This window comes from Papio anubis, chromosome 16 (assembly GCF_008728515.1).
Source record: "Papio anubis isolate 15944 chromosome 16, Panubis1.0, whole genome shotgun sequence".
NCBI lineage: Eukaryota > Metazoa > Chordata > Mammalia > Primates > Cercopithecidae > Papio > Papio anubis.
The window spans coordinates 5187227-5200442 of record NC_044991.1 but is presented as its reverse complement, the minus strand read 5'-3'; the positions used below and the strand labels follow the sequence as shown (position 1 = coordinate 5200442).

General features: G+C 54.6%; 1 protein-coding gene across 2 annotated transcripts in view; it reads left to right on the top strand.

Annotated features, from left to right (window-relative positions):
- The first annotated feature begins 1872 nt into the window (after window positions 1-1872).
- FBLN1 (fibulin 1) overlaps window positions 1873-13216 on the top strand; it is a 98393-nt gene continuing 87049 nt past the window's right edge. For both annotated transcript variants that reach the window (XM_031656193.1, XM_031656194.1), the window contains exon 1: window positions 1873-2110. In XM_031656193.1, coding sequence (XP_031512053.1) covers window positions 2032-2110 — 79 coding nt within the window. In that variant the 5' untranslated portion in view covers window positions 1873-2031. The remainder of the gene's footprint in view (window positions 2111-13216) is intronic.

Here is a 13216-nt window from a genome sequence, read left to right as displayed (position 1 = left end):
GTGACTCACGCCTGTAATCTCAGCACTTTGGGAGGACAAGACGGGTGGATCACCTGAGGCTGGGAGTTCAAGACCAGCCTGACCAACATGGAGAAACCCCGTCTCTACTAAAATACAAAATTAGCTGGGGGTGGTGGTGCATGCCTGTAGTCCCAGCTACTTGGGAGGCTGAGGCAGGAGAATCACTTGAACCCGGGAGGTGGAAGTTGCAGTGGGCTGACATCTTGCCACTGCACTACAGCGTGGGCAACAAGAGCAAAACACCATCTCAAAAAAAAAAAAAAAAACCCAAAAAACATGTATTCGGAAAAGGGCACATGCCATAAATGAACAGCTCAATACATTCTCACAAACTGAGCCCATCCTTGTAACCAATACCCAGAGTGCCAAAGCTGAACCTAACCAGCCTCTGAAAGGCCAGCATGCTCCCACTCCAGGATCACCACTCTCCTCACTCTCCTGACCTCTGACCTGTTCTTGCCTTTTTTTTTTTTTTTGAGACGGAGTCTCACTCTGTCGCCCAGGCTGGAGTGCAGTGGTGAGATCTTGGCTCATTGCAACCTTCATCTCCTAGGTTCAAGCGATTCTCCTGCCTCAGCTTCCCGAGTAGCTGGGACTACAGGTGTGCACCACCATGCGTGGCTAATTTTTTTGTATTATTTTATTATTATTTTTTCTAGTAGAGACAGGCTTTCACCATGTTGGCCAGGCTGGTTTCCAACTCCTGATCTCAGGCAATCCGCCCACTTCATCCTCCCAAAGTGCTGGGATTACAGGTGTGAGCCACCACCACCGGCCTGTTCTTGCCTTTTATGTAAATTGAACCATGCAGAGAGTGTTCCTTTGTGGCAGACTCTATTACTCTGACTTATGTCTGTGAGATTTACCCGTTATGTGAGGTGTGGATCATTCATTCCTGTTCAGTTTGTCGTGCTCCTAACCCCGAATACTCCACGACATTCATCTGCTTTGATGACGTTGGGCTTCCCAATTGGAAGAATGATGAATGCGCGGCTATGGGCGTTCTCCTACAGGTCTTTCTGTCTTTTGGAGCACACATTGTGTGCGTTTCTGCTGAATGTAAGGCTGGGAGGGGCGTTGGTGGCTCAAGGGGGTCCATCGTGAACTCACAGGAACACCGCTTCGAGCTCGGTGGCATTCCTATGCGTCTCATCCCGTTCCTCCGCATCTTCACCTGCACCATTTTATTTTTCTTCTTTGGAAAATAATCTACTTGTGGTTCCAAAGACTAATTCACCCTCAGTAACCCCCTCAGCCATGAATTCCACAAGAAGCAGCTCCCGCAGGCCCAGCGCCACAGCTGCCTCCCCCTGCAGCCTCGGTGACTTCCCAGGTCTCTCCCTCAGGCTCTGGTGTCCCGGGTGAGCCCAGCACACGTTGGGATTTTGGTTGTCTGTTAGCCTGGCCCAACTGTCCCTGTCTCTGAGGGCAGAGCCGGGTCCCACCCCGGGACACGCCTGGGGTCACCGACCTGCAGCCTCCGGGCCGAGGGTGCGGGCTTGGCGGTAGGGCCCACTCCTGTCCCCCCAGCAGCCGGGTCTCCACTTCAGGCCCAGGTCCCCGCTCCTACGCGCGGAGTCGGGAGGGGCTAACCTTTGATCCTGAGCCCGCCCATCGAGAGGGGGTGGGGGGAGGAGGGGATCAGGTTTCACGGAGAGTTGGGGGATAGGGCTGGGGGCATTCGGCCCGAAGGCTCCCCCTCTGTGCCCCCTCCGGGGAAGTCTGGGGTCCAGGCCCTCGCCCCCAGTCGTGGGCGCGCGCCCCTCGCAGCCGGGGTGCGGGGAGGGAGGGTCCCGGAGGGCCGCGGCAGGGGGCGCCGGGGAGGGAGGACCAGGCGACCCGCGGCCCCGCCTCCGCCGCGCCCTCCTCCCGGGCGGGATAATTGAACGGCGCGGCCCTGGCCCAGCGTTGGCTGCCGAGGCTCGGCCGGAGCGTGGAGCCCGCGCCGCTGCCCCAGGACCGCGCCCGCGCCTTTGTCCGCCGCCGCCCGCCGCCCGCCGCCCGCCGCCCATGGAGCGCGCCGCGCCGTCGCGCCGGGTCCCGCTTCCGCTGCTGCTGCTCGGCGGCCTCGCGCTGCTGGCGGCCGGAGGTAGGGGCGTCCCGGGTCCGCCGACCCCACTTAGGGTCCCCACCCCCTCGGCCTCGCGCTCCCTGCGAGTTTCGGAACCACGGGGACTCGGAGTCCGTACGCTGCCCTGCGTGGCGCCCCCGGACAGTCACCGCCGAGGCCCCGGCGATAACCTCCCCTCCCCCACGGCCAGCTCCGGCCCTCATCTCCTCCCCGGCCTGGGGACCTGTTTCAAAACCTGATTCCCCCACCTCTCAAACACACCCTCCTACCCCAATCCTGGCAAATCCAGCCGGCTCCGGGGGCCCCACCCCGGGCCCTGGGGGTTCAGGGGCGCTGGCTGGGCTGGGGGCCGCTGGCTGGGGGTTACCGAGCCCAGGGCGCCTTGCACTTGGCGCTGGAAGCGCCCTCGGGTATCTTTCCTCACCGCTTCCCGCCTCCTCCCCCAGGTAGGGGCTGTTGTACCCAGCTTTCGGATGTGAAAATTGAGCCTGTTGGGTGGGAAGCAGTCATTTCCCCAGGAGACACTGGCAGTCCTGGGATAGGGGCTGGAGAGGAAGACACGAGAAAGCCGGGGAGCAACCTGGAGGTTTTGGGGGCCATAGCTGGGAGGATCGAGGGGCTGCGGACCTGGCCACCTCCTCGCTGCCTCCCTTCTGGGACAGAGGACCCAAGGCAGTGGTTCTGCCGGGCGGTGCTCAGCGGGGACTGAGGACAGGTCACTTCCACCAGTGGCAAGGGGGATGGAGTTTCCAATAGCAGATCTGATCGATGGCCCAGACCTTAGGCCTCAACCCTGGGACTGACAGTTCCGGGACAGTGCCCACCCAGCCTGCGCTTTTCTCCCTGCTAACCCTCAAGGCCTGGTCCCTGGGGGGACCACCACGAGGTGCTGTGATCAGAGCAGCTGCTGGGTGGCAGAGACATGACCTGTGACCTCTCTGCTGACCCATGGCTTCTCAGGGCCACTAGCCAGGCCCAGCACTCCTGGCGTCTTTGTTTCTCCGGGGGCCCCGGTCCAGGGGAGTGCCCCAGACCACCCTCGGAATCCTGAGTCTTAATCCCTGGTTTAGTTGAGTTCCTTTTAACCTCTGGTGACCGCCTTTGTTAGTCAAAGGGTCACTTGTCCCGATCAATGCTCACCGGGGGATTCCAGGAAGGGGGTTGAAAGGGGCTGGAGGGGGAGGGGAGGCGGGGAGCTGAGCTCTACAGAGCTTTCTGGACTCGCTGCAGCAGAGCCCCGTGGAGCTCTGATTGTTCAGGCGGTGCTGGGCACGGCCTGGGCACCTCCTGGGGTTGGAGACGGTGTGGGGAGGCGCAGAGCTCAGTGTTGGCACCAGGAGCCTTCTCAGCCCCTGGGGTCTCCCTGGTGGCTCCTTAGAAGAGATGGAGCTTGATGCAAGGGGAGCGTGGGAAGAAGGCATTCCAGCAAGCAGCAGGCGGCTGGGTGGCTGCCAGCTAGAGGGAAAAGCCAGAGGGGCCCTGGGTGGTGGGCGGGTGGGACATCGGAGACCCCTGTTAGAAAAGGAAGGAGGCTCAGAGACCCCTGATTGTATAGATGAGGAAGCTGAGGGCCTGAGAGAAGGCGTGGTAAAACTCTCCCCGGCCCGCGAGTCTCTGCATTCTCTCTCACTGTTCTTTTCTGTCTACGGTTTGTGAACAATTTCTCCCTGTGCGTGTGTGACTGAATGAACACCCCAGGACTTGCGGGCCGGAGTGGCTCACTGCGCCGCTGATCCTTTTCCACAGAGAAGTTTGTAAGTGGAAGGGTTTCAAAAAGCCTCCTAATTGCACAGTTCGATAAAAACAGCTGGATGTCCTGTGGGCCTTTTGTTTCTTTTGGGAAGAAGTGTCTTTGAGTTTCAGCAGGTTTAATCTGGTACGGTTTGGGAAGGGGCTTTGGAAGACTGCCTGGCCCCTGTCTGCAGCTGTGAGGCCCCCGAGCCCTGTGTGTAAGGCCACAAGTGGCACCACCCCTGCTCTCCGAGAGCTGTGGGGCTGCAGACGGTGAGCCTGTTAGCTGATCTGCAGAAACTCCTTTGGTGACGGCCACTTAAATGGAGAAGGGCGCTGATCTTTCTTGCCAAAGGGCCGAGAGGAGCCGCCTGTCTGTCCTGTGTCTGTCCGTCCCGTTGGGCTTTACTGAGAGCTGGGTGGGAGGGAGAGGAGAGGAGGAGGTGTTAGGAAAAGACGATTGTGTTTTCTCCAAAGCTTTCTTGGCCTCTGGCTGCGGCTGGGCAGCATTTCCAACTGATTAAAAGAAAGTTGGGAGGGAGAACAAAGACCAGGGAGGACTTGGCTTGAAAACATGTGGTCTGTGCCGCCACTCCTGGAAATTTCCCAGTCAGGAGGTGGGGTTCAGGGCACCCAATGCGTGAAGATGAGACTCTGTGCCCTGGGGGTCAGCTCTGGGGCCTCTCCTGCCACACCCACAGCTCTAGCTCACACCCTGCTCCTGGGGCCCCGCTCCTGGCCCTGCTGAGGGACCCCAACTCAGGGCTGCATTTGCCACCCCTGCAGGTGTGTGGGGCAGGAGGAGGGGCACGCGGCTGACTCACGTTCAGGTGCTGGAGGCTCCACAGGCCTTGTGAGACTAGAAATCAGTTTGCATCAGAAAAAGCCACGATATGCTTTGGTGGTTTTCTCATTTGTAAAATGAAGAGAACAAAAACCTACTTCTTAGGTTGCCTTGAGGATTAAGAGAGAGAACCTAGGATGGTGTCTATCATGGCAGCTATATTATTATTATTTTATTTTTGAGACAGAGTTTCGCTCTTGTCGTCCAGGCTGGAGTACAATGCCATGATCTCGACTCACTGCGACCTCTGCCTCCCGGGTTCAAGCAATTCTTCTGCCTCAGCCTCCCCAGCAACTGGGATTACAGGCGCCCGCCACCACGCCCAGCTAATTTTTGTATTTTTAGTGGAGACAGCGTTTCACCATGTTGGCCAGGCTGGTCTCGAACTCCTGACCTCTGGTGATCCACCTGCCTCGGCCTCCCAAAGTGCTGGGATTACTGGCATGAGCCACCGTGCTGGCCAGCAGCTCTATTATTAATGTTAGCTATTATTCCTGTTGTCCCCTTCCCTAGGACGTATTGGCACCAGGTGCTTTCACAGCCCTTGGGGGCTCCCTGGAAGCTCTTTGGAGGAGATGGGGCTAGATGTGAGGGGAGCACGGGAAGAGCACGATTCTGCCAACACCCCAGAATCATTCTCCCCAAGATGCCTCTGAATGTTCTACTACTGCTGAATTTCCCAGCCAGGCGCTGAGAAGAAGGCCCCATGGAGCTACAGGACTGGCAGCTGTCAGTGCCAAACCTGTGTCGGGAAAGGTGGTGTTCTTAGCCATTCAGTCATTCATTCACAAAGGGACAGCTCAGTGCCAGACACTGCTCTATATCTTGTGGCTGTGGCAGGAAAGGAGAGGTACCTGGTCCCCCCCAACCCCCCCTCCCGTCCATGCAACTCACATTCCCTAGGAGATCCAGAAAAATGAACTGAGCCCTACTGGCAGAGTCAGGGAAGACTTCCTGGAGGAAGCGGCATGCAAACTGGGAACCTGAGGAGGAAAAGGCAGTGGCTAAGTCTGTGAGTGGGGCTGGGAGGATGGGGGAAAGGGTGTTCCTGGCAGGGGAAATGGCAGGGCCAAAGACCTGGAAGGAACAGAAAACATGAGATTTCCAGGGAAACCCCCTCCTTCTACCCCCTTCCAGTTCCTTCCAGTTCCACCAGTTCCTTCCAGCTCCTTCCAGCTCCTTCCAGTTCCTTCCAGCTCCTTCCAGTTCCACCCCCTCCTCACCACTGGGGGGACTGTGCTGTCTAGCGACTTCTCCAGCAGCTTCCCCGACCTGGTGAGACTTTAAAGCTGGGCTCTGAGCACTGGGCACCTGGGCAGGGCCGCTTTTCAGGTGAAGTTTATTAGAACAGTTCTAAGAAGGCATGTAGTTATTTTGCCAGCATATTTTATACAACAAGATTTTCCTTTTGCAGAATAGCAAATCATAACAATTTGATGAATGAATCCTTTTGTAGGCTCCATATGGTTCCAGTTTCCTTGTCATGATCTCACATGTGGCCCCATAACTGAACAGGGTGGGAGTGGGGAACCATTGTGTCAACTTCCCTGGGATCGGAGACCCCCTCAAGCTGGAGGGGAGCTCAGGGCTGGCTAAGTCATCTGCCACAAGTCACCCAAGTCACCCAGCGAGGAGCGGGGCTGGGGCTGGGCCTAAAGCTGGGCTGTGCCCCACCTCCTTTAACCCCACAGTGGTCCTAACTAGAGGCTAGGGTGGGAGGGAGCGGGACGCCCGTCACCCTAGCTGCTTACAGGTTATTTACGGGTTACTACACTGTGCGGAGCCAACTTTAGAAGGGGGTTAGGAAGCTGTGTGTTGGTCTCAATTCTGAAAGTGCCTGAAGAGATCTCGATGACACCCACAAACTCTCTGCCTCTGTTTCCTTCACTATGAGATGTGAAGGTCCTCTGGGTAATTATTATAGGTGAAATGCTTTACATTTAGTAATGAATGTCGTCTTCTCAGCAGCCCTACGAAATAGGTGATCCAGTGTTGTTTTGAACCTGTTTTTATTTTTTTACTATTATTTTTGAGATGGGGTCTCACTCTGCTGGCCAGACTGGAGGGCAGTGGTGTGATCTCGGCTCACTGCAACCTCCACCTCCTGCATTCAAACCATTCTCCTGCCTCAGCCTCCTGAGTAGCTGGGACTACAGGCATGCGCCACCACATCTGGCTAATTTTTGTATTTTTAGTAGAGATGGAGTTTCACCATGTTGGCCAGACTGGTCTCGAACTCCTGACCTCAAGTGGTCTACCCGCCTCGGCCTCCCAAAGTGTTGGGATTACAGGCGTGAGCCACCGCGCCTGGCCCTATTTTTCCTTTTGGATCCCGTCACCCACTGAGTGAAAAGGTCCTGTGAGTTTTGCTACCTAGGTACGAAGCCTGGCTTCTTGTTTTGGCCTAGAACTCCTCTGTGGACCCACACAGTGCCATTCCTGAGAGTCACTGATGCGTGTGGTGGGTTGAGGATGGAAACCCAACACCTGTACACCCAGCGTGGTCTCCCCACAGCATGGGGACTCGCCCCTTCATGCCCCACCCCTGCCCCAGTTCACCTGTGTTACTTAGCTATGCCCTTACCCTAGCCCTGCAAAGGAGGTGCTCTCATTGTCCCCCTCATCAATGGGGGGACATAGAGGCCCAGAGAGTCCAGGTAGCAAGCCCGTGGGCGCACAGCTGCTAAGTGGCAGCACCAGGATTCGAGCTTGGGCAGCTTGGCCCTGATGCCATACCCCTCACCAGCACACTGGACAGCCTCATGTATCTTTTTTTTTTTTTTTTTTTTTCTGAGATGGAATCTCGCACTGTCATGGGTGCGATCTCGGCTCACTGCAACCTCCGCCTCCCAGGTTCAAGCAATCCTCCTGCCTCAGCCTCCTGAGTAGCTGGGATTACAGGCGCCCGCCATCATGCCCAGCTAATTTTTTGTATTTTTAGTAGAGACGAGGTTTCAGTATGTTGGCCAGGGTGGTCCTGACCTCGTGATCTGCCCACCTCAGCCTCCCAAAGTGCTGGGATTACAGGTGTGAGCCACCATGCCCGGCCAGCCTCACGCACCTTTAGAAGACTTGAATCTTTAAGTCTAGTTCAGGGGGAAGCCTATTTCCTTTGGAGTGTGATGGTGGGGTGTGTGTGAGCTTTCGAGTCACAGCTGGATCTGAAGCCTGCCTTTGCAGAGGCTGCATGGCCTCGGGCAACTCGGTGATTCTCTCTTTGCCCCCTTTCATAGAATAGCTAGGATCACGTGAGCTCATTTGTGCATTCATTCATTCACAGACGTTTATTGAATGACTGCTCAGGGCAGGCATGGGGGCAGGATGCAGAATGAGACTGTCTGGCTTAGCCTCATGGCACTAAGTACAGAGTTAATTATTTGTGCCAAGTGCTGGGCAGCTCAGGGTACAAAGAGACCATGCAAGAAAGAAAACATATATGTCCCATGTGCATACATGTGTATGTGCATATGTGTGTGCATTGGTGGTAGTTAGGGAGGACTTCCTGGAGGAAGGGATCTTTGAGCCGGTGTGGCATGAACAAGCTGGCCTGAGGAGAGCAAGTGTCCTGAGACCCTCCAGCCTGTGACGCTCCAGGTTCCAAATGCCAGGTGCGTAGGATGCATGACAGGTGGCCAGAGCAGCGAGAGGAACACCGGGGAAGATGCGTCCTGGAAGCCCAGGAGGCCCCTGGAGCAGGATGGGATGTTGCAGAAGGATGAGGATGCCCCTCTGTACACTGGGCTGATGCAGGAAGTTGCTGCCTGGGCCAGAGCTGCCTGGAGGGAGCTGTGGGGAGAATGCTTCTCACTTTCCCAGACAGGTGCCTGCTGCTCCTCCCCTCTTGCTGCCTTCTCCCGGCTGGTTCACCACCCAAGACCCCTGTCATCTCTGTGACAGATGCTGGGAACAGGCTCAGCAGTGGACACAGGCAGGTCTTGTGTTGAGTATGGGGCCAGGAGCCCTAAGAGCAGGCTCCGGTTTGTCCTGCTTCCTCCTTCAGAGGCCAGGTGGTCTTGAAGAGGGCACACAAGTCTGCCCTCATCCTGGACCTGTAAGGGATGCAGGGACGTAGGCCAATCTGGCTGGATCCCTGCTGGCTTCCCAGGCTTGGAGGGGCAGGGCGCAGGTGGGGGTTGGGAGTAGTCGCCCAGTCCTGTTTGGTTGGAACTTTCCATCAGAGTCTCTGTGGTTGACATCTCGTTGCATTTCAGGCTTTTTGGTACCTTGGTTCTGGACACCACGGAGGCCACTCCAACTCTTTGCTGTAGCTTTAGACAACGCTATGGGGCAGGTGGGGCGGGGGCATGATCCTTTTGGGTGGTGAGTCCAGGAGGCACAGGGAACAAAGCCTCAAGCTCCCATTCACTTTTCAAAACTCCTGACGCCCTCAGCTGCCGCTGAGTGTTTGAGCTTGAGCAGAGGAAATCAAGAAATTGAGGCTGGCTTCTCATCACATGCCCTTTCTTCATCCCCAGCTATTCACGGAGCTTTGCAACTTTTAAAATATCCTCGTTTGCCCGATGAGGATATTAAAATAAAAAAATAGACACCTAATCAACCACCATCTCGTATCGTCACCACTTCATAGAGGTAGGGAACATTTTGATGCCCCGGATTTTGGAAGGACGCGGTCTCACAATAAAAGACAGCATTGTAGATGGAATCGGGCAGGCTTTGTAGAGGTCCCTGGGTCCTGCTTTGATTTCACCCTATTTTGTTGCAACCCAGTGGAAATTTTGTCAGAGCAATGCCTGTACACGGGGTGGGATTTGGGAAGCCTGCTCTTAACTGCAGGCGAAATCCTCCATTCCTCCATTTACCCTCCATCTGCAGAACTTTTCATATTCCCAAACTCCATTCAGTTTGTAAATGAAAAAACTGAGGCCCGGACTTGCTCCGGGTGGGAAAACTCTCAGCCGTGAGATCAGAAGCAGATTCCAGGCCTCTGGGTTCCCAGCCCCCAGTCTCCCCTCTGTGACAATCTGCATGGTCAGCAACCTGGGTATTAAGATCCTAGTGGCTCACGGGCTTCCAGGAATGGGATCAGACATTGCCCAAAGCTTCTGCGATGTTTACAGCTAGCAGGCTGACGTTCTGGAAGCTTCCACCCAAGGAGTGGTACAGAATCTCTCTGAGCATCTGTATTCTTAGAAAGAGCACGTGGCCATATCCTTCCCAGGCGTCTAGGGCATGGTCCCTGCAGGCCATGTGACCTGTTTCTCTGCATGCCTTGGAACCTGGGGCATGCCACTGATCTATACCATAATCTTTATGGACGCTTAAGTCACCTGGAAAAAATGTAGTTTTAGCAGCTGTCCCAGGCAACAAACGGTATCTGAGGCCTGTGAACTGAGCCATCTCCATCCAGTTACTCTGGCAGGCATGTCTCTCTCCTGAAGAGAGGTGGTGGACGTGGTGGCGTATTGGCCGTTGGGCACCGTGTCAGCCTGGAGGAGTGTGTGCTTCCTTTGAAAAAGAATGTTCTCCCTATCCTGGCGCCGGAACTTTTCCCTTTGTTTAATTGTGAAGCTTCTGTTTTTTCTTGTGGTCAGTGCGCTGATGTAAGCACTTTTCCTGGATTGTCTCATCAGTCTTCCCCCATGCTTTTTTTTTTTGAGACAGAGTTTCACTCTTGTTGCCCAGGCTGGAGTGCAATGGCACAATCTCAGCTCACTGCAACCTCTGCCTCCTGAGTAGCTGGGGTTACAGGCATACGTCACCACGCCTGGCTAATTTTGTATTTTTAGTAGAGACAGGGTTTCTCCATGTTGGTCAGGCTGGTCTCAAATTCCCAACCTCAGGTGATCCTCCTGCCTCCTCTGGATCTGGAGGTTGCAGCTCACTTCAACCTCTGCCTCCCGGGTTCCAGTGATTCTCCTGCCTCAGCCTCCCGAGTAGCTGGGATTATAGGTGTGAGCCACCACGCCTGGCTTTTGTTTTGTTTTTTTTTTCTTTGACAGTCTCACTCTCACCCAGTATGGAGTGCAGTGGTTCGATCTCGGCTTACTGCAACCTCTGCCTCCCGGGCTCAAGCGATTCTCTCGCCTCAGCCTCCTGAGTAGCTGGGATTTCAGGCGCCTGCCACCATGCCAGCTAATTTTTGTATTTTTAGTGGAGACAGCGTTTCACCATGTTGGCCAGGCTGGTCTCGAACTCCTGGCCTGAAGTGATGACTGCCCACTTCGGCCTCCCAAAGCTCTGGGATTACACGCGTGAGCCAGCGCTCCCGGCTTCTTCCCCTATTTTTACAGATGAAGGAAATGAGGCACCCTGAGTCTTAGTAAGGGAGGGAGCCAGATTCAAGGCTGAGCAGTTTTAACCTGCAGTGTTGCCTTCCCTGGGAACGTTCGAGTTGAAGGTTAACAAGATTTTGAAAGAGTTTGCTCTTGGTTTATATCTAATATTATGCTTTGGATCTAACTCACGTGGTCAGAGGCAGGGTCAGATTGAGACTGGTTGATTGAGACTCCTGAGAAACAACAGGAAATGGTCTGGGAGAGAAGATTCCCCTTAGGTCCCCTGAGGCCCTGCTTCTCTCTTGAGCCCCCACATCCCAGCGTGGAGTTTCCAGCGAGTGCCTGTCCGGCTTGGGTGGGTGTCCAGTGTGGGACTGGTCAGAGGTAATTTTTGGATCTCAGACCTGCTCACAGCTGTCGGTGGTCGGGGATAGAAGAAGCAGGCGTGGCTTCGTTTGGCCAACATTACCCTCCTGACTCACAGTGTTCCAGGGCTGCTCGGATGCCCTAGGGTTTGTGTACAAATGGCCTTGACTTTACACCCTTCTGAAGGTGGGGGGCTGACTGATTAGGCAGTTGGTTGGATGCTGTCGACCCCTGCAGAACTCTTGGTAGCCATGAGGTGTGGAGTTGGCGTGGGGGATCTTTTAGCCCCAGTCCCCTCTTTGCCCCCGCCCCAGCCTGGCTGAGGGTCCTGGGCAGGCACTGAGAAGGCACCACATGGGGTAGCACTTGATGAGCAGGTGGGTAGGAGAGTGAGGTGGGAGGTGCCTCCGTGGGCCTCAGATGGTCCCCAGCCTGTGTGATGGGGCAGTGAAGCTCAGGACATCCGGTGTTTGGATATCCACAGGTGACCCGATCCCCAGGTAAATGAGCAACTGGAAGTGCCTGCAGGGATGCTGGAGGCACAGCCAGGGTGGGGCTGGACCTCAGGCCCTTCCCCACCCCCATCTCCCCACCCTCACAGGACACACCGGGTAGCTAAGATCCTTGTTTTTAGGATTTTTGTTTGTTTTGAGATGGGGTCTCCCCCTGTCCCCCAGGCTGGAGTGCAGTGGTGCAATCATGGCCCGCTGCAACCTTGAACTCCTGGGCTCAAGCCATCCTCCCACCTCTGCCTTCCAAAGTGCTGGGATCACAGGCCTGAGCCGCCACGCCTGGCCTTTTGTTGTTGTTGTTCTTTTAAAGTTGTTAAGTCATCTTTATTTTGGTTGCAAAGTTGCAAGCTGTTTTTTACTGAACATTTTAAGTCTCATTTGAAGTTTCATAGCTTGCCATGTAAACCATTGCATACATGGTCAAACTGCTCTACAGAACATTCTGAAATACAATCTATTAAATTAATTCACTTGACACTGTTCAGATTACTGCATGAAAACAACATTGATTGAAGAAGGCAAGTAAATCAATGGGCAAAACATCTGATTGCTTTCATAATGCAGGATGTTACAAGATGGCCAACAAACACTAAATTATTTTGCTTAAGAAATGTACTTTTTATTGTGGTAAAATATGTGTCACATAGGATGTGCCATTTTAACCATTTCCTTTTTTTTTTTTTTTTTGAGACAGAGTCTCACTCTGTCGCCCAGGCTGGAGTGCAGTGGCATAATCCCTGCTCACTGCATCCTTTACCTCCCAGGTTCCAGTGATTCTCCTGTCTCTCAGCCTCCTGAGTAGCTGGGATTGCAAGTGCACCCCACCAAACCCGGCTAATTGTAGCTGGGATTACAGGCGTGAGCCACTGCGCCCGGCCCATTTTAACCATTTCTAAGTGTACGGTCCAATGATATTAAACACAGTCACATTATTGTACAGTCATCACCACCCTCCATCTCCAGAACTTTTCATATTCCCAAACTGTTAAATACTAACTCTCCGTCCTCCCTCCCCCAGCCTTTGGCACCTATCCTTCTACTTCCTGTCTTTGACAAATTCCGTACAGATTTAACTCCTCTAGGGACCTCATAGGTACTCTTGTCCTCCTGGGTCACCGTACCTGCCTTACTGGCCTTTCTTGATTTTCATAACCAGAGTGAAGCTTGTTTATTTTATTTTGTGACGGAGTCTTGCTCTGTTACCCAGGTTGGAGTGCAGTGGTGTGATCTTGGCTCACTGCAACCTCTGCTTCCCAGGTTCAAGTGATTCTTCTGCCTCAGCTTCCTAAGTAGCTGAGACTACAGGCGTGCACTATTTTTGTATTTTTAGTAGAAACGGGATTTCACCATGTTGGTCAGGCTGGTCTCGAACTCCTGACCTCATGATCCACCCACCTCAACCTGTTGGGATTACAGGCGTGAGCCACCGCACCCG